The sequence below is a fragment of the Nomascus leucogenys genome, chromosome 21 (assembly GCF_006542625.1).
Source record: "Nomascus leucogenys isolate Asia chromosome 21, Asia_NLE_v1, whole genome shotgun sequence".
NCBI classification, from domain to species: Eukaryota; Metazoa; Chordata; class Mammalia; order Primates; family Hylobatidae; genus Nomascus; species Nomascus leucogenys.
The window spans coordinates 1,926,899-1,954,826 of record NC_044401.1 but is presented as its reverse complement, the minus strand read 5'-3'; the positions used below and the strand labels follow the sequence as shown (position 1 = coordinate 1,954,826).

At 39.2% G+C, this 27,928-nt stretch overlaps 2 protein-coding genes across 2 annotated transcripts in view; one reads left to right on the top strand and one right to left on the bottom strand.

Moving 5' to 3' along the window:
* Positions 1–179: 179 nt before the first annotated feature.
* TIMMDC1 (translocase of inner mitochondrial membrane domain containing 1) lies at positions 180–26,123 on the top strand. Its single transcript, XM_004091715.3, has 7 exons — positions 180–630; positions 2,379–2,544; positions 5,218–5,306; positions 5,638–5,705; positions 15,681–15,759; positions 19,236–19,346; positions 25,646–26,123. Exons 1-7 carry the CDS (start codon positions 437–439, stop codon positions 25,794–25,796), a joined length of 858 nt encoding a protein of 285 aa, XP_004091763.1. The 5' UTR covers positions 180–436; the 3' UTR covers positions 25,797–26,123.
* The window catches only part of CD80 (CD80 molecule), a 35,720-nt gene continuing 33,746 nt past the window's right edge, over positions 25,955–27,928 (bottom strand). The window contains exon 7 of the mRNA XM_003261854.2: positions 25,955–27,794. The gene's annotated coding sequence lies outside the window, so the exon portion shown is untranslated. The remainder of the gene's footprint in view (positions 27,795–27,928) is intronic.

The following is a 27,928-nucleotide window of genomic DNA, read 5'->3' as shown; positions in this document are numbered from 1 at the left end:
CTTAATATAACTTCAACCTCAACCTTAATATAACTAGCCGCAGACACCGTTTGCATGACCCAGGAAACAGACACGGAGCGAAGGCCTGCCGGGACCACGCTGAGCTGCACTACCGGCAGCCAACTCACTTCCGGGGGTGGACTCAGCACAGCAGTGGCCCAACCCGCCCTCAACCGGAAGTCTTTTGGGCTCCGGCTTCGCTGTCGCCCCGCCCCGTGGCCTTTGCCCCGGTCGGGCGGGACTTCCTGTGTTGTATTTCCAAGGACTCCAAAGCGAGGCCAGGGACTGAAGGCGTGTGTGTCGAGCCCTCTGGCAGAGGGTTATCCTGGGTCAAATGCACGGTTTCTCACCTCGTACTCTTACGCCCTCCCGCGGCACGTCCGGGAGGACTTGAGGTCCTCAGCGCTCAAGTTTGTCCGTAGGTCGAGAGAAGGCCATGGAGGTGCCGCCATCGGCACCGCGGAGCTTTCTCTGTAGAGCATTGTGTCCATTTCCCCGAGTCTTTGCTGCCGAAGCTGTGACTGCCGATTCGGAAGCCCTTGAGGAGCGTCAGAAGCGGCTTCCATTCGTCCCAGAGCCCTATTACCCGGAATCTGGATGGGACCGCCTCCGGGAGCTGTTTGGCAAAGAGTAAAAGTGCCTAGGGTCTGAAGTGGGGTAGGGGGCCGCGAAAGCGGTGTCCTGCAGCGTTGGCAGCCTGGGTCAGCCTTAGGACACCCAGGATGGTGTGCTTCATTTTTAAATTAGATTTGAGGTTCTGATATTTGTAACCCAAGCTTGTATCTTTTTTCTTTTTCTTTTTTTTTTTTCCAGACAGGGTCTTGGCTCTGTCGCCCAGGCTGGAGTGCTGCGGTGCTATCTCGGCTCACTGGAGCCTCTGCCTCTGGGACTCAAGTGATCCTCCCACCTCAGCCTCCCGATTAATTGGGACTACAGGCGCGCCCCACCACGCCCGGCTAATTTTTTTAAAATGTATTTTTTATAGACAAGGTTCTTACCATGTTACCTAGGCTGGTCTTGAACTCTTGGACTTAGGCGATCCGCCTACCTCGGCCTCCCAAAGTGCTGGCATTACAGGCGTGAGCCACCGCGCCAGCCCAAACTCGTGTTTTTTTTTTTTTTTTTTGAGACTGAGTCGCGCTCTCTGGAGTGCAGTGGTGCGATCTTGGCTCACTGCACTCTCCACCTCGCAGGTTCAAGCGGTTCTCCTGCCTCAGCCTCCTGAGTAGCTGGGATTACAGTTGCCCACTACCATGCCCAGCTAATTTTTGTATTTTTAGTAGAGACGGGATTTCACCATTCGCCAGGCTGGTCTGGAACTCCTGACCTCACGTGATCTGCCTGCTTCCGCCTCCCAAAGTGCTGGGATTACAGGCCTGAGCCACCGCGGCTGGACTGCCCCTGGCCTAGAAGGGCAATTATTTTATAGTAACTTCAAAGACGGCTATTTGTTAGAGCAGTTTCAGGATGACATCTTGGGAGCTTCATTAGCAGTTCTAGCTTCTTATGCATTTGAGAGTAACAAATCGAATTAAATAGTAGCTTTTCCTTGTTATTTTAGATTGGCATGTGCCACCCACTGCATAGTAAACTTTCCCAGTGCGTTTTAAAAAAAAAATGTGTTTGTTTATTTTTAGAGCCAGGATCTTTGCTATGTTGCTATGCTGGATTTGAACTCCTGGGTTCAAGTCCTACCTCAGCCTCCTGAGTGAGCTGTGACTACAGGCGTGTGCTACTGTGCCCAGCCCAATGCTTTTATTAATACAGTCCTATCTGAGTATTTCATGAAATTATTTAGTAAAATAGAATTTAGATTTTTTGTCTTACATCCACGTTTTTATTCTTTAATACATTGCCCTAAAATCTCACGAGTTGGTGTGATTTCTAAAAGTTAACTTAAGGTTTAAACGGAAATATTGGTCTCTCTATCCAACTCACAAATTCTTCCTATTTCTAGGGGTGTAATAGTCATCACATAAAAGCACCTTTTAAAAAACTTTTTATTGGAGTAGGAAATGCATTTCAAAAAATGTACGTAAGTATACTGAGGAATGAATTTTCACAAACTGAACATAGCTGTACCGAACACTCAGAAAGAAATGGCAACTATTATAACATCCCAAAAGCTCCCCTTATGCCTTTTCCGGTCATTGTCTTTTCAGGAGTTGCCACTATCCTAATTCTAACAGCATAGCTTCGTTTTGTCTGAGACTTACATTCCTTTTAATATAACTGAACTGTTTAATTCATCTGAGAATTCTACCTATGATGAAAAATGTTGTGGTGTTAGCATTTGGGATAATTCTGATTATAGAGTCTCTTGGAGAGCAATGTCCATAAACTAATCCCAAACCAACATTGTCTTTTTAATGTTGTAGTGAACAGCAGAGAATTTCAAAGGAACTTGCTGATATCTGTAAGACGGCAGCTACAGCAGGCGTCATTGGCTGGGTGTATGGGGGAATACCAGCTTTTATTCATGCTAAACGACAATACATTGAGCAGAGCCAGGCAGAAATTTATCGTAACCAGTTTGATGCTGTGGTATGTACTGGTGATCTAAAGAAATCTGGGGCACACTGACTTAGCAATTCACTTTACACTTAATCATTCAATTAGGTTGTGGGGATGGAGGGTTGTTTTAAGGTGTCAGAGTAAAGAAATAAAGTCTGTACTTAATAACAGTGGAAGTACTAATGTTAAAGTGCCTGCATGTGGTTTGAGAGACTCTTATCTTCAGAACAGCCATGTTTGGCATCACCACTGTGGCTTTTCTTTCTCAAATACATTTCTTCCAATCCCCTGCTAAGTCGTCAAGGCACAGCTGTAACATATTTACCTCATTCACAAAGCCTCCATGAGTATAGGAGCTCACACTAAAGCGATGGTTAACATTTATAACTTTATAGAGTGCTAACTCATTTGTTACATCGTTAGATCAGTACATCAGTTCTTCTGTGAGAATATTAAAGCTCAGAGAATTTTTAACTTTTTATTTTGAAACTATGGCAGGCTTGAAAGTTGCAAAACTAGTACAAAGATTTCCTATATACCTTTCATCCAGATTCTCCACTGTTAACATTCTACCATGTTTGTTTTATCATTCTCCCTCTGTATAATATGTACTAATTTTTTCTGAGCTACTTGACAGTAGGTTATAGACATGATGAATACTTCAGTGTGTATTTCCTAAAAACAAGGAAATTCTCTTATACAACCACAATTATAAAATCAAGATCAGGAAATTAACACTGATGTAGTACTATTATCTTATTTAAAGACCTGTAAATTTTGCTAGTTATCCCAAAGTATCATTTATTTTAAAAATAAATAAAAAATATGTATTTTTCAGAAGTGAGGCTTGAGTTCTTATTAAAAAATTAATTAATTAAATTTTTTTTTGTCTGGTCCAGAATCTGACCCTGGATCACATGTTGAATTTGCCTGTCATGCAGCTTTGGTCTCATTTAGTCTGGAAGAGTTTCTCTGTTTTTGTCTTTCATGGCCTTGACTATGGGTGATTTATTTTGTAGAATATCCCTCAATTTGGGTTTGTTTGATGGTTTCTCATGATTGCATTCAGGCTATGTTTTTTGACAGGAATACCCTAGAACTGAAATTAAATTAGAAACCCATGATATCTCTGTCCCTTTACTGGTGATGTTTACTTCAGTTACTTGGTTAAGATGGCCTCTGCCAACTATACACTGTAAAATTACTATGTTTTCCCTTGGTAATTTGTAAGTATTTTGAGTACTTGTTAGTTCCTTTGAGACTATGTAAATATCCTGCTTTTCATCAAATTTCTACTACTTAAATGCTATTATAAACTATAATATTTCTACTATCTAAAAACTATTCTAAATTATAAATGCTATCTTAGCATTTATAATTTTTTAATTTTTTAAAAAAAATCATGTATTCATTTATTTTTTGAGACAGGGTCTCACACTGTTGCCTGGGCTGGAGTACAGTGGCACAATCTTGGCTTGCTGCAACCTCCATTTCCCAGGCTCACTTGATTCTCCTGTCTCAGCCTCCCTAGTAGCTGGGACTATAGGCATGTGCTACCATTCCCAGCTAATTTTTGTATTTTTTGTAGAGACAGGGTTTTGCCATGTTGCCCAGGCTGGTCTCAAACTCCTCAGCTCAAGCAGTCCACCCTCCTTAGCCTCCCAAAGGGTTGGGATTATAGGTGTGAGCCACTGTGCCCAGCCTATTTTTATTTTATAATTAATTAATTTTTTTTTTTTGAAATTTTTTGAGGCAGGGTCTTGCTGCCTCAGTGCAGGCCGGAGTGCAGTGGCGCGATCATAGCTCACCACAACCTCAAACTTCTGGACTCAAGATTTCCTCCCGCCTCAGCCTTCCAAGTAGCTAGGACTGCAAACACACAGCACCATGCCTAGCTAATTTTTAATTTTTTTTTGTAGAGGCAGGATCTCGCTATGTTGTCCAGGCTGGTCTTAAACTTGTCGGCTCAAGTGATCCTCCCTGGTTGCCTCCCAAAGTGCTGAGATTACAGGCGTGAGCTGCCATACCCAGGCAGTTTTAGCATTTAATGATTATTCTGCCTGTAACAATTATGACTGTGGTGGCCAAATGGGCATTTTCTAAGGTCTATCATTCTTTGTACATTTATTGGTTAGCATTATGCTCTAAGGAAGTGTTTTCCCTTCCCCCTCTATTTACATATTTATTTATCTATTTATAATTTATTTCTATCAGTAGGGACTCATGGATTCTTATTTTATGCTGTAGATTTATAATTCGTTACAGGTTGAGCATCACAAATCTGAAATCCTGAATGCTCAGATTCAAAACTTTTTGAGCATTGACACGTCATTCAAAGGAATTGCTCATTGGAGCATTTCAGATTTCAGTTTTTTGGATTTGGGATGCTCAACCGGTAAGTGTTAAAAGCGCATATTCCCAAATCTGAAAAAATCCTAAATCCAAGTATCAGATAAGGGATCTGGTCTCAAGTATCAGATAAGGGATACTCAACCATTTTTCATATCCTGATAGGATAGGCTACACATGGAACTTTTACGTAAGCCTCAATACTTAAAGAATAATATTTCTAGAGATTTTCTAGTATTTCTATCTGTTTGGGTGTACCTGACTAATCCATAGCTAAAATTCCTCTACTGCAGTTCTAGAATAAGGAAAGTATGATGGTGTCTTAGAACCTCACAGTTTTTTAATTGACTTTAGCAATCTGCACATCGTGCTGCCACACGAGGCTTCATTCGTTACGGCTGGCGCTGGGGTTGGAGAACTGCAGTGTTTGTGACTATATTCAAGTAAGTTCACTCTGAATTGTGAGATAGTGAATTTTCTTGATATTGTTTTAGGAGTGTGTCTTTTGAGCAGGTGGGGTTATGAAAACTGAATACCCACATGAAAGTGATTAATAATGCCTTTTTTTTTTTCAAGAACTTTTGTCTGTGTAAAAGACTGGTGCAGTTATGGTTTTACAACCATGTCTGGAACACATTGAAGGGGCCTAGGCTAGAACCAGGGATTGATATAGTAGGCTTTTCTAAATCTATTAAGTCAGTGAAAATAACACTCAAGAAGGTGAATGGGATATGCTTTAAATCTTATATTTTCCTTCTCTTCCCTTTTTCCCAGCACAGTGAACACTAGTCTGAATGTATACCGAAATAAAGATGCCTTAAGCCATTTTGTAATTGCAGGAGGTAAGACATTTTTGTTTATATTTTTCAGTCTTCTCAAATATAGTTTAGAAAATGTGTAAGGACTTATACATCAGAACTACTGAATTCTTTGGTTGGCTTCCCATCACATCTCATCAACACTGATGCAAAATGTGTTTATGGACAGTGTTGTGCTTCACCCTTGATATACTCAATGGGCAAAACAACAAGGCCCTTGCTTTCTTTGAATTTTAATGTCTAATATGTATGTGATAATACAGGTTGTTGTGATAGAAAGTAACAATTCGGTGGAACAATGGGATCTCATCTGGACAGGGTAGTCAGAGAAGGCCTTTCTGAGGAAGTGACATTTGAGCTGATAACAAAGAATAGGAAGGAACAAGACTTGCAAGGAAGGGTGTCCTAAATAGAGGGAACATCAAGGGGGAAGGCTCTAAGGCAATACAATTCCTTAAAAACAGGATAATAGCCTGGTGAGTGAGGGGAAGAGTAGCTTGAGATGAGATTGGTGAGGACTGTAGGAAGGGACTAGATTTTTTATGGTAAGAACTTGGATTTTATTTTAAAGCTCTCTGCCTCTAGTATATATATATGTATTTTCTTTTTAATGAGCATTAAAAATAGAAGGTACAATGGTGATTACCAGAGATTGGATATGGGGTTGGGAAGATGTTGGTCAAAGGATACAAAATTTCATTTAGATAGAAGGAATAAGTTCAAGAGACCTATTTAAAACATGGTAACTGTGGTTAATAACAGTGTATTGTATACTTCAAAATTGCTTTTAAAAAGTAGATTTTGGCCAAGTGGTGGCTCACACCTGTAATCCCAGCACTTTGGGAGGCCAAGGCAGGTGGATCACCAGAAGTGATTTGAGACCAGCCTGGCGAACCTGGTGAAACCCCGTCTCTACTAAAAATACAAAAATTAGCTGGGTGTGGTGGCGGGTGCCTGTAATCCCAGCTACTTGGGAGGCTGAGGCAGGAGAATCACTTGAACCCAGGAGGCAGAGGTTGCAGTGAGCCGAGTTCGCGCCATTGCACTCCAACCTGGGCAACAAGAGTGAAACTCTGTCTCACTTAGTGTTCTCACCACAAAAAAATGGTATGTGAAGTAACGTGTAGGTTAATTAGCTTAATTTAGCCATTCCCCAATATATACATACTGCAAAACATGTTGTACACCATATGTGTACAGTTTTTACTTGTCAGATTTAAAAAATAATTTTAAAATGAGCATTCATTTCAGAAAGGTAAATTAACTGCCATATACACTCAATCACTAACTCATGTACATTCTTGTATGTACAACAACACACATATGTATTCTGAACATAAGTTTGTTTTCGTTTGTTTTTTTGAGATGGAGTTTTGCTCCTGTTGCCCAGGCTGGAGTACAATGGCGCGATCTCGGCTCACCGCAACCTCTGCCTCCCAGGTTCAAGGGATTCTCCTGCCTCAGCCTCCCGAGTAGCTGGGATTACAGGCATGCGCCACCATGCCCAGCTAATTGTTTGTATTTTTAGCAGAGAAGGGGTTTCTCCATGTTGGTCAGGCTGGTCTCGAACTCCTGACCTCAGGTGATCCGCCCATCTCAGCCTCTCAGAGTGCTGGGATTATAGGCGTGAGCTACCATGCCCGGCCTGAACATAGCAGTTTTTAAATGTTTTTTTGGAAATAAGCTTACAAAAGATAGCAAAATAAAAATAATACAAAGAACAGTCTCTATCCTTCACATACAGAGATTTAGCCATTGTTAACAATTCATGCTGAGAATTTATCCTAAATTAAGTCAGACAACTTGCTTTATCTTCTTGCTACTGCATGCACTCTCCCTCTTCTCTCTGTATATGTGTACACACATGGGAAAACACATACACAATTTAAACTTTTTTTTTTAACTTTTATTTTAACTTCAAGGGTACACGTGCAGGATGTGTAGGTTTGTTACTTAGGTAAACGCATGTCATGGAGGTTTGCTATACAGATTCTTTCATCACCCAGGTATTAAGCCTAGTATCTTAGTTGTTTTTCCTGATCCTCAAACAACATTTTAATGAAAACTTTTTAAAATACAAAACTAGAGATAGGCATTAATAGCGTTAGAGCAGCCAGATTGTTTCATTTTTAAATTTGCAAGCATTTTTACATGGGTCTTGTCTTCCCACTTTTACTTTCTTACTTGCTCCTGCTGTTACATTCTCTGTCATCTGTTAAATGTCAAAACCAGGCCAGGCACAGTGGCTCACGCCTGTAACCAGCACTTTGGGAGGCCAAGATAGGCGGATCGCTTGAGTATAGGAGTTTGAGAACAGCCTGGGCAACAAACATGGCAAGACCCTGTCTCTGCAAAAAATTATCTGGGCATGGTAATTCATGCCTGTAGTCTCAGCTACTCAGGAGGCTGAGGTGGGAGGATGGCATGAGCCCAGGAGGTCCAGGCTACAGTGAGGTGCGATCATGCCACCTCATTCCAGCCTGGGCGACAGAGCAAGACCCTGTCTCAAAAAAAAAAAAAGTCAAAACCAGAAACCAAGGAATGATATGGTTCTGCTCTTCATTCTCTTTCCACTTCTTGTCCTATTAATTATACTCATTAAATATATATGGATTCTTTCACTTCTTCTTTTTTCCCACTGCTACTATCGTTTCGTCCCTGTTTCTAATCTTGATGTGCTCTACCTGTAACCTAGTTAGATTTTTGAAATATGAATACGATTTTGCCACTTTTCTGTTTGAAATTCTTCTATAGTTTCCCGTCACGTTAATGTCAATTCTTGATCTGGCGTCCATGTGCCACTCTTTTGCTTTCACTTTACGATCTCCTTGGATTTCCCAGCATGTTCTTGCCTTCTGTGAATCAGTCCCTCTTCTTGAATGCACTTTCCCACTACCACAATTAATTTTGTTCGGCTCCTACTTAACCGTACCTTTCAAAGTCTAGATCGTTTGTCAGCCTCAGCTTCCCTAGAGAGTTCTCCCTAGCCATTTTCCTATGTTTAGTTCTATTTAGCTGTCTTTCCCCTGTGTTCACATACTTCACTATTTTTTTCTTTATCTTTGATTTTCTGCAGCTTGAAAATGATATGCCCAGGTGTAATTTTGAGGAACATTTACTGTGCTTGGTGTTTTCTGAACTTTCTGGATCTGTGGTTTGTTGTCTGACTTAATTTAGGATAAATTCTCAGTTATTGTTTCAAAGATTTCTTTAGCTTTCTCTTCTCCTTCTGTTGTTCTAATACACTTAACACCTTTTGTAATTGTTTCACAGTTCTTGGATATTTTATTGTGTTTGTTTGTTTGTTTGTTTGTTTGTTTGTTTGTTTTTGGTGGAGGAGGTTCCCATCTTTTTTCTCTTTGTCTTTCGGTTTGGGAAGTATCTTTTGATATCTCTTCAAGCTCAGGGATTCTTTCCTCAGCTGTGTCCAGTCTACTATTCTTCAGTTCTGTTACAGTGGGTTTTTTAATTTGTTTTATCGCTAGCATTTCTTTTTGATTCTCTCTTAGAATTTCCATCTCTCTGCTTATATTGCCCATCTGTTCTTGCATGCTATCTACTTTATCCATTAGAGCCTTTAGTGTATTAGTCATAGTTGCTTTAAACTCTTCATCTGATAAGTCCAGTATCCCCACCATCTCTGAGTCTGGTTTTGGTGCTTACTCTGTTAGTCTTACTTGGTCTCTTCAAACTGCTTTTGCCTTTTAGGATGCCTCGTAATTTTTCTTCTTGATAGCTGGACATGATGTACCTGGGTAAAAAGGAATTGTGGTAAATAGGTCTTTAGTAATTTGGTATTAAGATGTGGGAGAGGGAACGTGTTTTGCAGTCCTATGATTAGGTTCTTAGTCTTTTAGTGAGCCTGTGCTTCTGAACTGTTAACTTCACAAGTGCTTTTCAGTTTTTTTCCTCTCCTTTGGTGGGACAGGATACTACAGTGGGTTGGAATGGGTATTTCCGTTCTCCCACGGAGGCGGGAATGGGAGGCTAGAGCAGTTGCATTTGGATATTCCCCAGGTTGGTTAATCTCTGACAAAACCCCAATAGGTTGGGCTGTGCAAAACCATTTATCTTGAGGGCAGGCCTTGGTGAGAATAATGGAATGTTCTGGCATATTTCAAAATGGTTACTTTTCTTCCCCCTTGCCAGAAGCCTGAGGGGATTTTTCTCAGATCTTTACTGGGAGAACCTGGTAGAGCTCCTGGAGTGTGGGGACCCTCTATGATTGGGCCCCCTACGGTTTTTAGGTCTTAGACTTTTCTACACTGAGCTTCCAGCAATTTATCATTTATAGTCAAGGTTTCCTACTCTGGTACTGGTTTCCATGGAGGCTTCTGCTCGTGGGTTTCTGCTCTAATAAGGTGTGATTCTCTGTATTTATCTGTCTGTCTCTCCTATTTTGGGGCAGCAGTTTACCCATGATCTCACTTCTTTGATGGATCTAAGAAGAGTTGTCAGTTTTTCCATTTGTTTAGCTTTTTACTTGTTGTTAGGAATAAGTGATCAATTCTAAACTTCTCACATGCCATACCAGAAACTGGAAGTCTCCCTTTCCTTTTTGCCCCACATCTTGACAAGCTGATAAGAAAGCCCAAGTGCTACCTTGATTGACACCAGCAGGAATTTTCAACCATGCAAGCTCAGGCCTACATGAGGGAACTCTTGCTCTAGCCCCACCTTCTAAAACCACAAGCCAGTCAGTCACCCTTCAGATTCTCAAGTCATTTTGGGACATGCTTGGGATCTTACCTTGCTCTCCCTGGAAAGCCTCATTATGTGTGTAATAAACCTTTTGGTATCGTCTTAGTACCTCTTGGTACTTTGGCATCTCAATATCTGATTCAAATTTTGGGTGGGGGGGGGGTTTATTGTCTCTGGAGGGTAACCACAACATCTTGCAAGTAGAAAATCCAAATGAATTAAGAAAACCATTGGAAGGCCAGGTGTGGTAGCTCATGCCTGTAATCCCAGCACGTTGGGAGGCTGAGGCAGGCAGATCTCTTGAGGTTGGGAGTTTGAGACCAGCCTGGCCAACATGGTGAAACCTCGTCTCTACTAAAAATAAAAAAATTAGCTGGGCATGGTGGTGCACATCTGTAATCCCAGCTACTTGGGAGGCTGACGCAGAATGGCGTGAACCTGGGAGGCGGAGCTTGCAGTGAGCTGAGATCGCGCCACTGCACTCCAGCCTGGGCTACAGAGCGAGACTCCATCTCAAAAAAAAAAGTTAAGCATAATTTACTGTGCAACTCAGCCATTCCGTGTCTTAGAATCTGCCCAAGATAAATGAAAACATGTCCACGCAAAGACCTATATATAAATTTTTATAGTGGTGCTATTCTCAACAGCCTCAAACTGAACCCATAAATTCATCAACTAGTGAATGGGTAAATAAAATATGATATGTCCATTCACTTGAATATTTTCATCAATAAAAAACTGATACATGCTGCAACATGAATAAAACTCAAAAACATTAAGTGAAAAAAGCTAGACACAAAAGACTTCACATTGTATAATTCTATTCATATGAAATGTCCAGAATAATCGAATCTGTAGAGTTAGAAAGTACATTAGTGGATTGAGGTGAGACTGGCAACCAGGAGTAACCACAAATGGGCATGGGGGATCTTTTTGTAATGATGGAACATTTAAAAATTGGATTTTGGTGATGATTATATAGCAATGCAACTAAATTTTTTTTTTTTTTTTGAGACAGAATCTTGCTCTGTTGCTCAGGCTGGAGTGCAGTGGTGCGATCTCGGCTCACTGCAACCTCCACCTCCCGGGTTCAAGCGATCCTCCCTTCAGCCTCCTGAGTAGCTGGGACTACAGGCATGTGCCACCATACCCGGCTAATTTTTGTATTTTTAGCAGAGACGGGGTTTCACCATGTTAGCCAGGATGGTCTCAATCTCCTGACCTGGTGATCGGCCCGCCTCGGCCTCCCAAAGTGCTGGGATTTCAGGCATGAACCACTGTGCCGGGCCACTACATTTTTTTACTAAAAATTATTGAATTGTACATTTAGATGAATTTTGTGTTATGTAAATTATACCTCAATAAAACTGTTAAAAATACATTAACACAGAAGGGGAAAAAGGCAGTGCTTTTAGACAGGAGGAAGCAAAATTGTCTGTATTTGTAGGTAATATTTTAAAAGATGACTTGAAAAATTATTGCTAGTCAGTAAAGTGTAAATATATAAATAGCCTTTTTATATTTCAGCAGTTACTTGAAAAGTAAAAAATTTTCTTAATAATAGTATTAAGAATGTAATATAATAAAGAATAAATGTAATAAATGTACAACTTCTCTGGAGAAAATTACAAATCATAAAAATGGGGAAACAGTTGATAGTTAACCCAGTATTTTTCTACTTCATTTATTTTTTTTATTTTTTATTTTTTGTTTTTTTTTTTTGTTTTTTTTTTTTGAGACGGAGTCTCGCTCTGTCACCCAGGCTGGAGTGCAGTGGCGCGATCTCGGCTCACTGCAAGCTCCGCCTCCCGGGTTCACGCCATTCTCCTGCCTCAGCCTCTCCGAGTAGCTGGGACTACAGGCACCCGCCAACGCGCCCGCCAACACGCCCGGCTAATTTTTTTTTTGTATTTTTAGTAGAGACGGGGTTTCACTGTGTTAGCCAGGATGGTCTCGATCTCCTGACCTCGTGATCCGCCCGCCTCGGCCTCCCAAAGTGCTGGGATTACAGGCTTGAGCCACCGCGCCTGGCTTTTCTACTTCATTTATAAATTGAAAGCAATTCAAATCAATATTACAGGGTTTTTTTAAAAAAAGAACTTGATACAATGTCTAAATCATATCTAAAATGCTGATTATAAGAGCATAGCAGACATTTCAGAAAAAAATAATGAGGGGTTCTTGCAACTGTAAAATTAAAATCTGTATAAAGTTACAATAAAGAGGACAGTGAGGTATTGGTAGATCTGTGGAATGGAATTCAAAGGTCAGGAACAAAACCAAGCACACACAAATAAGTAAAGGTGATACTTCACATTTGTGGTTTAAGAATAGATCATTCATGGGCTGGAACAGTTATTAACTGTTTGGAAAGAAATTATAACTACATTCAGTACAACAAAATTAATTAACATTTATTATGGTGCTTATGTAAAAAACGTCCATGAAAGATTAGGGAAAATATAGAAGTAAATGTGTCTCTGATTTCTGAGTAGGAAGATATATAAATGTGTACATATACAAGCTGACCTTTGAACAACACTGAAAACAGCTTTGAACACAAGAGCAATGCTGACCTCTGCCCTGTGCAGTTGAAAAATCCGCATATAACTTTTGACTCCCCCAAAACTTAACTACTAGTGGCCTGCTATTCTCCAGAGGCCTTACCAATAACATAAACAGTTGCTTCACACATAGATTGGTATCTACGTATATTTTATGCACTTAGAGATACATTTTTCTTAATTTTTTTTGATATTTCTAGGCTAGACAGTTTATCTGTGAGTTTTTTCAAGTTATTGCACATTTCCAAAACATTTTTCAATATATTTATTGAAAAAAATTCGTGTGGCCCGGCATAGTGGCTCATGCCTGTAATCCCAGCACTTTGGGAAGCCGAGGCTGGCGGATCACTTGAGATCAGGAGTTCGAGACCAGCCTGGCCAACATGGTGAAACCCCATCTCTACTAAAAAATAAAATAGGTGTGGTGGTGCGCACCTGTAGTCCCAGCTACTTGGGAGGCTGAGGTGGGGGAGAATAGCTTGAACCGGGGAGGCGGAGGTTGCAGTGAGCCAAGATCGTGCCATTGCACTGCAGCCTGGGCAGCAGAGTGAGACTCTGTCTTAAAAAAAAAAAAAAAAAAAAAAAGAAAGAAAAAAAAATTCGTGTGTAAGTAAATCTGCACAGTTCAAACTCATGTTTATCAACTGTATATATTTTTAAGCATAAGAACTAAGAAACTAGGAAACAGGAAACACAGTTTTGGCCACATAGAATTTTTAAACTTATCTATGTCGTAAATACTATAGAAGACATTAAATGTAAACAATGCCAAAATAATAATATGTGCAGGTAGTGGATAAAAGCCCTAATACATCAAAAAGAAAGGATAGCTCAGTTGAAGATTGGACAAAGGACATGAATTTGTAATTCACAGATGTACCACAAATAACTTGTAAACCTAGGGAAAAACAACTTCTTTTCTCTACTAATCAGAGAAATGCAACTTAAAAATTACATACCACTTCTGGCCTATCAAATTGGAAAAAATAAGAGAATGCAGAAGACTAGATTACTTGCATACTTTTATTTGGAAAGTAAGTTTATGCATCCTTTTTGAATAGCAGTTTAGTAATTTAAGTCAAAAGCCTTAAAAATGTTTATACTTATACCTTTTGACCCAGAAATTTCATTTCTGTGAGTTTGTCCTAAGGAAACAATCAAATGTATAAAAAGATTATTTGTGGAGGGATTATCATCATACCTTTATTTAAAATATCTATAAATAGAAAATCTAAGTGTTAGACAAAAATTTGTGGTACCTCCATGCAGTGGAACCAGGTGGGTGAAAACTTAGTGATACAGAATTTAATAATATGTTCTGTGAAAATAAAAAATTTAGTATGTACACCATGGCCCCAGTTTTTGTGTGTTTGTTTTTTTTTTTTGGAAAGAGTCTTGCTCTTTTGTCCAGGCTGGAGTGCAGTGGTGCAATCTCAGCTCACTGCAACCTCTGCCGCCCAGGTTCAAGCGATTCTCCTGCCTCAGCCTCCTGAGTAGCTGGGATTACAGGTGTGTGCCACCATGCCCGGCTAATTTTTGTATTTTTAGTAGAGACGGGGTTTCAGCATCTTGGCCAGGCTGGTCTTGAATTCCTGACTTTGTGATCCACCCATCTCGGCCTCCCAAAGTGCTGGGATTACAGGTGTGAGCCACTGTGCCCGGCCCCAGTTGTTTTTTTTGTTTTTTGTTTTTTGGGTTTTTTTAATTTTGTTTGGAGGATCAGAAAAAAGACTAACTTATTACTGACTCTGGGTAATGGGATTAAAGGTGATTGTGATTCTTGTTAATTTTGAAAATTTAAAAAATGAATATATAGTACGTAAAAATATAAACCTCAGCTGTTATTTATTTTGTTTTTTGTGACAGAGTCTCTTCCGCTGAGGCTAGAGTGCAGGGGTGTGATATCTGTTCACTGCAGCCTCCGCCTCTGGGGTTCAAACAATTCTTGTGCCTCTGCCTCCTGAGTAGCTGGGATTGCAGGTGTGCACCACCACACCCGGCTAATTTTTGTATCTTTAGTAGAGGCAGGGTTTTGCCATGTTGTCCAGGCTGACTTAGAACTCCTGACCTCAAGTGATCTGCCTGCCTTGGCCTCCCAAAGTGTTGGGATTACAGGTGTGAGCCACTGCACCTGGCCTCAAATGTTATTATTTAAAAAGTGTTACCACCTTAGATGGCATTAGTTGCATTGTGCATAGAGAAAGGAAAATGAATGAGCATGATTGATGCACAGTCCCAGCAGAAAGGAAAGACGTCTTTCTGTGCACCAGGTAGCATTGTAGGCCAAATGCTGCTTGCTTGTCGCCCCGCCTGGGTGGTGCCGTGTAGCAGTACAGAGAGAGTGAGTCTAGGGGAAGGCACAAACTGGAGGGGCTAGCGAAGGTTTTTTGCTTTTTTATTTTCCTTGAAGAAAGAAGAAAGAAAGAGAAGGGGAAAAACATTTTCAGATTTTTAAGGAGAGATGGACAAAAATGAAGCAGAATGAATGGATCCATAGAGCATATTGGAGATTTATTTTTGTAGAAGGGATGTTTCTTCCTTTGAATCTGCAGAGTGGATGGGAAGCTACCTGTGTTGGCATTTTAGATTCAGGAAGTATAGGCTGTAGTAGTATATTAACATTGGATTCAGAAAGCTCACTTAGGGATTTGTGCCCTTTTTATAGAAGGAAAGTTTTAAAATAGGATTCTAGTTTTAAAGATGATTTAATATTGCCTTTCTTGTTTTTAAATAGCTGTCACGGGAAGTCTTTTTAGAATAAACATAGGCCTGCGTGGCCTGGTGGCTGGTGGTATAATTGGAGCCTTGCTGGGGTAAGCATTAACATGGTCTGGTTCTAAATTGGCACAATTTTCATTAATGCCTTGCCTATTAAAAAGTTCCATTTATTTTCAAAGAACAAATTTAATCCTTAGAATCTATAAAAGATCTCTAGTCTTGCATTGGCAGTGGCTTTGACTGTCCATCCTAATTCTACCCCAATGGTTTATCTTACTTACAGTTTTTATTTATAGTTTATTTTACTTAGTAGTTATTACAATAAATAACATTGACTCAATACAACTATCCAAGATAGGGCCCTTATTCAAAATGCCTTTTTACCAGATAAAACTGTTTAAATATTGCTAACACCTGAAACTATAGTTTGAACAAAGGTATTTATGGGAGCAGGGAAAAAAGAACAAAAAACAGTTAACACGCATATTCTGTAAAAATTGTTAGTAGGATTTTGTTTTGCTTAATACATTTTTTAAAAATGTTCTTCCCCAACTTTTTTACTTTGAACAATTTCAAACCTACAGAAAAGTTGAATGAATTAGTACATTGAAACCCCATATACCCTTCACCTAGATTCACCAATTGTTAACGCCTTGGTGATATTTTCCATATCTGTGTATATGTGTGGGATGTGAATATATTTCTTTTTCTTTCTCTTTGCTTCTTGGCTAAACTGTTTGAGACCTCATGATACTTCACCCCCATATATATCAGCATGTATCTCCCGGGATGAAGAATACTATTCCATGAAATCATAATACAATTATCACAGTAAACATTGTTTCAACACATCTATCTAAGTTAGCGTCTATATTGAAAACTCCTCAATTATCATCCTAATGCCTACGTGTTTCTCCATTTTGTTTAATCATCCCATCATGATTAGATTAATGTATTTTTGTCAGGAATACAACATAGGTGAAGTTGTATCCTCATGTATCACATCAGGAGATATTCTGTCACCCATTATAAGTAATATTAACTTTAATTACTTGATATATTGGTTTTCTGCTGTGCAACAAATTACCACAAACTGGGCATGTATTGCATGTGAAACAACACCCTTGTAGTTCTGTGGATTATAAGTCTGGCTGGGTTTCCCTGCTCAAGATTTTACAAGGGCCAGAGTCAAGGTATTGGCTGGGCTGGGCTCTTACCTGGAGGCTCTGGGGAAGAATCTGTTTCCAAGCTCATTCAGGTTGTTGACACAATTTAGTTCCTTGTGGCCAGGCACAGTGGCTCACACCTGTAAAACCAGCACTTTGGGAGGCCGAGGCGGGTAGATCACTTGTGGTCAGGAGTTTGAGACCAGCCTGGCCAACATGGTGAAATGCTGTCTCTACTAAAAATACAAAAATTAGCCAGGCATGGTGGCAAATGCCTGTAATCCCCAGATACTCAGGAGGCTGAGGCAGGAGAATTGCTTGAACCCCATATACCCTTCACCTAGGCAGAGGCAGAGGTTGCAGTGAGCTAAGATCGCACCATTGCACTCCAGCCTGGGCGACAGAGTGAGACTCCCGTCTCAAAAAAAAAAAGAGGAAAAACAAAAAAAGAATTTAGTTCCTTGTGCCTTGAGGTCTGAGGTCTCTGTTTCCTTGTGGGCTGTCAGCCAGACTATTCTCCGTTCCTGGAGGCCACCCACGTTTCTTCTCCCAGGGCCCCTTTGTGTTTAAACCAGCTACAGCACATTAACTCCTTCTCATACTTCGAATCTTCAACTTCTACTCTGCCACCAGCCAGGGAAAACTCTGCTTTTGAGTGTTCATTCAGATACCTATCTCCTTTTTCATTACCTCAGATTCAACTAATTAGTAACCTTAATTACATTTCTCAAGTCAATTTTGCCATGTAAGATAATACAATCATGGGCATAATATATTCACAGTTGAGGGATTAGGCAGGATATTTGGAGGGACCACTTTAGAATTCTGCCTACCACACTTGGTTAAGATGTTATCTCTTCAGTGTCTCCATTGCAAAGATATCTTTTTCCCAATGTGATTAATTAGTAACCTGGAGAGTGAAACTAAATATCCTGCTCTGCAGCTATCTTTTCATCATGTGTTTTTAATGATCCATTGACGACCCATGCTGTAATCGGTTGGTTACTAGAAAGGTGGTTGTAAATGTTGATAAGCTAGTTCTGTCAGTTCTTCTGTCTTTATTAGTTGGTATTTGTCTGACTAGAAGAGTGCTACCTTCGTCCTCCTCCTGTTCACCCCTTTGTCTACCTCCTTTGAAGGAGAAGGTAATGCTATAGATTTAATGATTTTTTTTAAAATTTGAATTAAATAAAATCAGCATGTCATAATCTACTGCTGCCATTACTTTTGTTGTAGTGTTAATATACCAGTTTGGTTCGAAGGGAAAAGTTGTAGGAGTTAGCAACAAAAATATTTTTTATTGTAATAAACACATAGCATAACATTCACCATCTTAATCATATTTTAAGTGTATAGTTCAAAAATGCTAAGTATATTCACATTGTGCATGAGATCTCTAGAACTTTTTTATCTTGAGAAATGAAAGTATATCCATTAAAAATTAATTTCCCCTCCCCATACCCTCCAGTCCTCAGCAAACATGTTTCTACTTTCTGTTTCTAAGATTTTGACTACTTTAGATACTTCATATGAGTGGAATCATACACTATTTGTCCTTTTGTGACTAGCTTATTTTACTTAGCATAATAATATCCTTGAGGTTTATCTATGTTGTAGCCTGTCGGACGGATTGCCCTCTTTTTTTAAGGCTGATAATACTCCATTGTATGTGTATGTTACATTTTCTTTAACCATTTGTCAGTGAACATTTATGTTGCTTCCACTTAGCAAAAATAGTTATTAGTATGAGGTTACTTAAATTGTAGCTGGAGGAAATTTAAGGTATATGAAGGTCAAATACTTTTAGTCTGAGAACACAAGAACCAAACTCTCTTCATCACTATAATAGTAATTATCTAAATCAGTTTATCAATGGGTTGCTATTGGCATTGTGGGTGAGACAGTTACGCCAGACTCTTGAACTTTAGGATATTTTGGTGGTCCCACCCCCAAAAGCCAGTAGCATCCCTCCCTCAACCAAAAATGCCCTCCACATTTCCTGTCTCCTAGAGGAGCTGGTGCCATTCTGAACTAGAAATTTCATTTCTGAGAAATCTTTGGTGTGGGGCTACTTACTAGAACTTGTCATAAATATGTATTTTTTTCCTCTTTGTTTTGATTTATTTCTCATTCCTCATAAAAACAGCCAGTTTCTAGATCTGTTGTTTTATTATATATCAGTTAACTTTAGGAGGTTGTAGTGATTGTTTTTCTCTGTTGTTCAGACCAAAGAAGAGGTTACCTCAATGTTTTTCTTTATTTGACAGGGACACTTTAATTCTCAAATGTTCCTATACCTAACAGTGAACAAGTGGCTCTGGTGTTGCTCACACTAAGGTGAATCTCACATGTTGCAAGGTCTAATGACTCTTTTTTCCTAAGCTTTCCCTCTCCTTTCTTCTCAGCACTCCTGTCGGAGGCCTGCTGATGGCATTTCAGAAGTACTCTGGTGTGACTGTTCAGGAGAGAAAACAGAAGGATCGAAAGGCACTCCATGAGCTAAAACTGGAAGAGTGGTAAGGAACATGTTGAGCCCAGGGAATCTTGGCTGTCTTGCCCCAGGCCTTATATAGTGGTGCTCTGTTAAAATTATGTACTCTAAATTGCCACTCAATTCAAAGAAGAGTTTATTTTTACTGAGTCCTTCAACTCATACTGTACATTGTCTTTTAATCTATTTAAGGAGAATGGAAAAATGAAAGACATTAATTTTAGTTTTAATTTAATGAAGATCTTTCTTTGGATATCTTTTTAAGTTAAAATGGTGTAAATATTACTTGCTTGCATGTTTTTTCTTTTCCTATATTCTTAACTGCATAGGAAATTACCTAAAGGGAATATTCACCAAGGAGTGAGCTTTACCTGGCTTACTTAAAAAGTGACATCCTTAGCGGGGCAGGGTGGCTCACGCCTGTAATCCCAGCACTTTGGGAGGCCAAGACAGGTGGATCATTTGAGGTCAGGAGTTCGAGACCAGCCTGGCCAACATGGCAAAACCCCATGTCTACTAAAAGTACAAAAATTAGCTGGACATGGTGGCATGTGCCTGTAGTCCCAGCTACTCAAGGAGGCTGAGGCAGGAGAATCACTTGAACCTGGGAGGTGGAGGTTTCAGTGAGCCGTGATTGCACTCCAGCCTGGGCCACAGAGCAAGACTCGGTCTCAAAAAAGAAAAAAAGTGACATCTTTTTTTTTTTTTTTTTTGCATACATATGTAAGTAAGACACAGCATGTTAAGTCTCCACAAAGATTCTATTTCTTGCTGTAGACACAGAAGAATTAGGTGGACAGTGGTTGTTCATGCACTGAATGCCACCGAGGAACATGAAAACTTTTACCTGTCCCATCTAACCATCTCCTGGGATGCAATTTGTGGGATAGGGCAATCAGACTGATAGTTGACTTTGCACAGATTCAATATGTAAGATGAATATAACAGGCTGCCATCTAGTGCTCCTGAGTACAAATGATTCTCACTAGTTCAGCTTCCTGGGTACCTAAGACAGCATTGGCTGCTGCTGCTGTTGCTGTTTTGGTATTATAATTGGATAGATGGGAAATCGTTTTTTTCCAGTGTTTTCATTTGAAACCTCCATTTCTGCTAACCACACACACACAGACACACACACGGAAATTGTTAAGAGCTGTAGGTCCATCATCCAAGGGCATAAGTGCTATATGAGAAGAAAAGCATTGAGGTTGCAGTGAGCCAAGATCGTGCCACTGCACTCCAGCCTGGGCCACAGAGCAAGACTTCATCTCAAAAAAAAAAAAAAAATTAGAAAAGTAAATGAAAAATTAAAAACTGCAGACGTTTGTCAGTGATTTAGAGATCAGTGATTTTGAGATGGAAAAGCTTAAGAATGGCTGGCTAAGGCCATTCTAAGGTCATTCACCTGGAGTCTTCCACCACTGGCAACCCTGCCAATTCTAGTGGCTGAGCTGCCACGTGCACCCCCTGAAGACTGGCTCATCCAGGGCCCGCTGCCACCATTTACCTCCCCACCTCAGGTTAACAGCAGATTTGCCAGCAGAAACCTTACAGGTCAGGAGAGAATGGGATGATACATTCAGAGTGCTAAAAGGAAAAAACAAACAAACAGACAAACAAAACCCAAAAACCTCCTGCCAAGAGTATTATACCTAGCAAAGCTATTTTTCCAAAATGAAGGAGAAATAGTCTTCCCAAGACAGGCAAACACTGAGGGAATTTATCACCACTAGACTGCCTTATAAGAAATGCTTAAAGAACTCCTACATCTGAATGCAAAAGCACGGTAACTACCATTATGGAAACACGTGAAAGAATGAAACTCACTGGTAGAGCAGATACACAAATAAGAACGAGAAAGGAATCAAACCTTATAATTACAAAAATCCACCAACCGTGAAAATAAATAAGAGGGGAAGAAAGGGGAACAAAGATTATACAAAACAACCAGGAAACAATTAACAAAATGACAGGAGTAAATCCACACCTATCAATAACAATGTTGAATATAAACACTTTAAATTCCCCAATTAAAGATTTAGACTGGCTGAATGAATAAAAAAAATTTAAAGACTCAACTATATATACTGACTACAAGAAACTCACTTCACCTGTAAAGGTACAGATAGGCTGAAAGTAAAGGGATAGAATTCATGCAAATGGAAACCATAAATGAGCAGGAATAGCTATACTTATGCTAGATAAAATAGGCTTTAAATAAAAAACTATAAAAAGAGACAAGGTCATTATATAATGGTAAAGAGATCAATTCAGCAAGAGGAAACAACAACTGTAAATATATATGCACCCAACACCAGAGCATCCATATATATATATATAAACAAATAATATTAGAGCTAAAGGGAGAGATAAACCCTAATGTAATAGCTGGGGACTTCAACACCACACTCCCAGCACTGGACAGATCATCTAGACAGAAAATCAACAAAGAAATATCAGACTTAAACTGTGCTATAGATCAAATGGATCTAGCAGACATTTACAGAACATCACATCCAACAGCTGCAAAATACACATTTTTCTTATCTTGAAATATTCTTCAGGATAAACCATATGTTAGGCTACAAAACAAGTCTCAACAAATTTTTAAAGATCAAAATAACATCAAATATTTTTTCAGAACACAGCAGAATAAAACTAGAAATCAGTAACAGGAAGGACTCTGGAAACCATGCAAATACACAGAGATTAAATAATATGCTCCGGAACAACCAATAGGTCAATGAAAAAATTAAGAAGGAAATTAAAAAATTTCTTGAAACAAATGAAAATAGAAACACAACATGCCAAAACCTATGGGATACAGCAAAAGCATCACTAACAGGGAAGTTTATAGCAATGAATGCCTCCATCAAAAAGTAGAAATATTTCAAATAAACAACCTAACACTGCACCTCAGGGAACTCGAAAAGCAAGAACAAACTAAACCCAAAATCAGTAGAAGGAAATAAAAAGATCAGAGCAGAGCTAAGTGAAATAGAGACTTAAAAACAAACAAACAAAAACACGAAAGAAGAACTAAATGAAAAGTTGGTTTCTTGAAAACAAAATCAAGAAACCACTAGCTAGACTAAGAAAAAAGACCCAATTAAGGTAAAAAAACAAAAAAGACATTACAGTTGATACCATGGACATAGTCATATCATTAGAGATTATTATGAAACAACTATATGCCAAGAAATTGGGAAAGCTACAGGAAATGGATACATTCCTGAGCCCCTATAATCTATCGAGATTGAGCCAAGAAGTAATAGAAAACCTGAACAGACTAATAACAAGTAACAAGATTGAACTGGTAATAAAAAGTCTCCCAACAAAGAAAAGTCCAGGACCACATGGCTTCATTGCTAAATTCTGCCAAACAGTTAAAGAAGAATTAAGACCAATTCTCAAGCTATTCCGAAATATTGAAGATGAGAGAATTCTTCCAAACTCATTCTACAAGGCCAGCATTACCCTTATATAACAAAAAACAGACAAAGGCACATTAAAAAACAACAACAACAACAAAACCTACAGGCCAATGTATTCTACAAAACAATCCTTAACAAAATACCAGCAAACCAAATCCAAGAGTACATAAAAAAGATTATACATCATGAACAAGTGGGATTTATCCTAGAGATGCAAGGATGGTGCAGCATACACAAATCAGTAAATGTGTTACATCATATAAACGGAAGGACAAAAACCATATCATCATCTCAATAAACGAGAAAAAGCCTTTGGTAAAATTCAACACCCCATCATGATAACACCTCCCAAAAAGTTAGGGGTAGAAGGACTATTTCTCAGTACAATAAAGGCCATGTATGTCAGACTGACAGCTAATATCATACTGAACAGGGAAAAGTGAAAAGCTTTTCCCTCAAAGAACTGGAATGAAATAGGAATGCCCACTCTTACCAGTCTTATTCAACATAGTATTAGAAATCCTAGCCAGAGCAGTTAGGCAAGAAGAAGAAATAAAGGGCATTGGAGGCCAGGCACGGTGGCTCACACTTGTTATTCCAGCATTTTGGGAGGCCGAGGCAGGCAGATCACTTGAGGTCAGGAGTTCAAGACCAGCCTGGCCAACCTGCTGAAACCCCATCTCTACTAAAAATACAAAAATTGTGGTGCACACCTGTAATCTCAACTACGTGGGAGGCTGAGGCAGGAGGATTGTTTGAGCCTGGGAGGTGGAGGTTGCAATGAGCCAAGATGGCGCCACTGCACTCCAGCCTGAGTGACAGAATGAGTCAAAAGAAAATTAGCCAGGCACAGTAGTGCATGCCTATAGCCCCAGTTACTTGGGAGACTGAGGCCAAAGGATCCCTTGAGCCCAGTAATTCAAGGCAGCCGTGAGCCATGATCATACTATTGCACTCCAGCCTGGGCAACAGAGTCCCTGTCTCTTTAAAAAAAAAAAGTGGGCGGGGGAGCTTGGGGGAAACTTGTATTTCTCAAAAAATACCTACAAGTGGCTAACAAGTATGTGAAAAAGTATTCAACATAACTAATCAGGGAAATGCAAATCAAAACCACAATGAAATGTGGTTTGGGGACAGTTTGGGAAATTGGAGTGATATTTATCCCAATTAGAATGTCTATTATCAAAAAGACAAAAAATAAATTTTGGCAAGGATGTAGAAAGAAAAGGGAACTCATATACTTTTGGTAGGAATGCAAATTAGTACAGCCTTTATAGAAACAGTATGGAAGTTCCTCAGAAAACTAAAAATAGAACTACTGTAAGATCCAGCAATCTTCCCTACTAGGTATTTATCCAAAGGAAAAGAAACCAGCATATCAAAGAGTTATCTGCGCCCCCATGCTTATTGCAGCACTATTCCTAATAGCCAAGGTATGGAATCAACATCAGTGTCCATCAACAGATGGATGGATGAAGAAAATGTGATATATATACACCATAGAATACTATTCAGCCATAATAAAGAATGTAATCCTGTCATTTGTGGGAACATGGATGAGCCTGGAGGACATTGTTATGTAAAATAAGTCATACACAGAAAGATAAATACTGCATGTTCTGTTGCTCATGTGGGAGCTAAAAAATGGGCTCATAGAAGTAAAGAGTAGAATTATGGTTACTGGAGGCTGGGGAGGGGACAGGGAGGGGCATAAGAAGAGGAGATTTAAGGGATTGATTAATGGATACAAAATTATAACTAGATCGGAGGCATAAATTCTAGTGTTCTGTGGCACTGTAGGATGACTATAGTTAATAATTTATTGTATATTTTCAAGTAGCTGGAAGAGAGGATATTTGGATGGTCCCAAGAGTATGAAATGATAAATGTTTGAGGTGATACATATGCTAATTACCCTGATTTGATCATTACACATTGTATATGTATGAAAATATCACTTTGTACTTCATAAATATGTACAATTATTAGTATCAATTTTAAGAAAGATGGATTAAAACAACTTGAATCATAGTAATGAAAGAATACTTTGGCAGAATGAAAGTGTCAAAATTGTATAGCATATACACGTATGTGTGTTTATATGTGCGTGTGTTTGTGTGTGATACTTCTAAGGAGAGTTAATAAACGTTTAAGTGTCTTGTATGTGCCTACTTCTTCACTTGAAAATAATACAGGAAAATCAAACAAATTGAGAGTCAAAAAAAATTGCCTCAATGAGCAGAAAATGTAGAAAACTGAACATAGAGATATAGAAGAACAAATGACCAAATCTGTGAAGAGTTGAGAAGAAACTTTAACCCTGATAATCACTTAAGGAAGACACTAATACTTGATTTAGAAACAGAACTGATCTATTATTTGGAAATTAGTTTTTAACTCTTCATAAATATAAATCTATAGTGTTGTTCTATCTGACTTTTCTCTACCTAGGATTACCATTGTTATAGCCTTTGTCCAGTTCCTACAAGGTCTGGTCACAGAGTTTGAGAGTGGCAGGGTACTTACATTCCCCCAGCCCTGGGAGCAAGAGGACAGCGAGATTTCAAGCCTTCACACCTTAGCACAAAGTATGTCAGTTCCCACACATCACTCCTGTGAGAACTCTAGGACCCAGCATACTAGGAATATCTTATGGCTCAGAGCCATCACCACAACGGTATCCATTATGGTAATGTGGAAATCATAATTGGCTTGTGAGGTTAGGAGAGAGAAGAAAGTTACTGTATTTGAAGGGCAGGGAGCAGTATTTGCTTCTAAGTTGCTATACCAAAGCAGAGAGGAAAAGACAAATGCTACCATTTTTGTTTTAAATCTGTAAGAACTAAAGAAATGGAGCAGTATTTGATTTATCCTTTTTATTTGATTACAGGAAAGACAGACTACAAGTTACTGAGCACCTCCCTGAGAAAATTGAAAGTAGTTTACAGAAAAATGAACCTGAGAATGATGCTAAGAAAATTGAAGCACTGCTGAACCTTCCTAGAAACCCTTCAGTAACAGATAAACAAGACAAGGACTGAAAGTGCTCTGAACTTGAAACTCACTGGAGAGTTGAAGGGAGCTATGCTGCCATGTCCGTTGAATGCCGACAAGCCACTCTTTGGTCAGCCTGATGACAAATGTAAGTGCTGGTACCTGTGGTGGCAGTGGCTTACTCTTGTCTTTTTCTTTTCTTTTTAACTAAGAATGGGGCTGTTGTACTCTCACTTCACTTATCCTTAAATTTAAATACATATTCATGTTTGTATTAATCTATCAATATACACATACATGAATATATCCACCCACCTAGATTTTAAGCAGTAAATAAAACATTTCGCAAAAGATTAAAGTTGAATTTTACAGTTCGTATATTCATGTGGTCCTTTGAAAGGGTATTCTAGAAGTCACTGGAAGGAGGAGAGGAAAGAACCAGGTAGGCAAATGGTCTGTGAAACCCTTGGGTCCTGGAAGCAGTGTGAGTGTAAATGTGTAGTAGTGTTTGGTTTCATCTTAATAAACAAAGATGATTTCTTTGGCACTTGAAATAAAATACAAATTCAACAAAAAGTAGATCAGCATTATTAAAGAAACAGTTCAGCTTTGTTTCTTCCCTTAGTATTGCTGACGAAGCATCTGCTGTAGAATACAGGAATTACTTAGAGTAGAAACGTAGTCATCACAACTGTCACTAAATGGAAAAGAAAAGAATTACTGAGTTAACTATTCCTGTCAATACGGGAAACACTGCTAGTACCATATGTTGGTGTTAGACCTCTCTGCCCTACACTGAGAATATAGTTTTTCACAGGAGCAAAGTTTGTGAAGCAGCACAGTGAGGTAGCTAAAGCCATGGGCTGGCTCTAAAGGCTTTAAATCCCAGCCATGTGGCTTAGCTGCCATGAGATGTGCATTTGAGAAATGTTGTCTTCTTTTGCTGTCCAACTCCAAATTTTCAGATGATAATGTGATTATCCCAGCTTAAGTTGCATCCACTTCTGGTCTAGTGAATTGTGGGAGGCAGTTTTAGAGAAAGGAGTCATGAGTAACATGAACAGCAGTTGGCTATGTCTTTCCAGTTCTCTGCTGATGTCAGAAAGACCCAGAAGTACCAAGGAGGAAAAGTCATCTTAGGGATCTAAGGAGGCCCTATGGAAAGTTACTACCTTAGAGATTTGAAGATAGCTTACTGCTTAGTAAATACACTGTAAACAACTATCTCATTTTAAATGAGAACTTTCTCATAAATATTTTACAAATGAGGTCAAACTAGCATAAAGCCATTTAAAGAGATTATCAGTCCAATATGAACCAGTTAAGTCTTTGGACTATCCCTTTCCTCCTTGACTACTGCTTTGACGTACCTAAATCATTCATCTTACATGTCAGAGGAAATTAGTTTTGGATAGTTCTACTTTCTCCTGTACCTCATGGGGGAGTGAGAGAGCAACAATAGAGAACACAATGAAAAAAATGGAATACTGGGTAAAAACCAATTAATATTTCCATTAGCCTCCTAAAGATGTTCATGCCATACTTCCTATGCGTTACATTGGGCTTTTGTAAACAGCAACATAAAATCGTCTACTCTGACATGAGGAAATCAGATAGTCTCTGAAGTTGACCTGATATTGGACAAATTCTACTTCCAGCAGCACTTTGCCTGACATAAATATGTATATACCAGTTAACAGGCCACAGTCAAACTGATGAAGGGAAAGAGCACCAGAGTTAGGAAATCTGGGTTCTGGTGCTGGCCTTTATAATTCTGGTCACCTCCCTGGGCCTCAGTGCCTTTGTCATTAATAACACTGGTATTCTCTGAAGTCCCTTCCAGAACTCAAGAATTCTGCATTTCAAAACCCCTTGATCAAGGTCACCAGAGCTACTTCTGTGCCCACCATATTCCTCTAGACACTTCCTGCAAAGCAACTGAAGTGAAGAAACACCTAAGAGCAGATACATAAAGGGCAAGGTGGGGTAATCTTGTCCATCTGAAGAAGTTCCCAGAAGAGGTCAGTTGCAAATGGAGGTGGGACCTGAGAAAACAAAGAAATGATTACATCAAACCCTATATTGGCAAAGGAGGAAAACATCTTAAATCTATTTATACATGTATAATTTAATATATAAATAAATTTAAGATTTTAATTTTAATCTCTTTACATTTTAA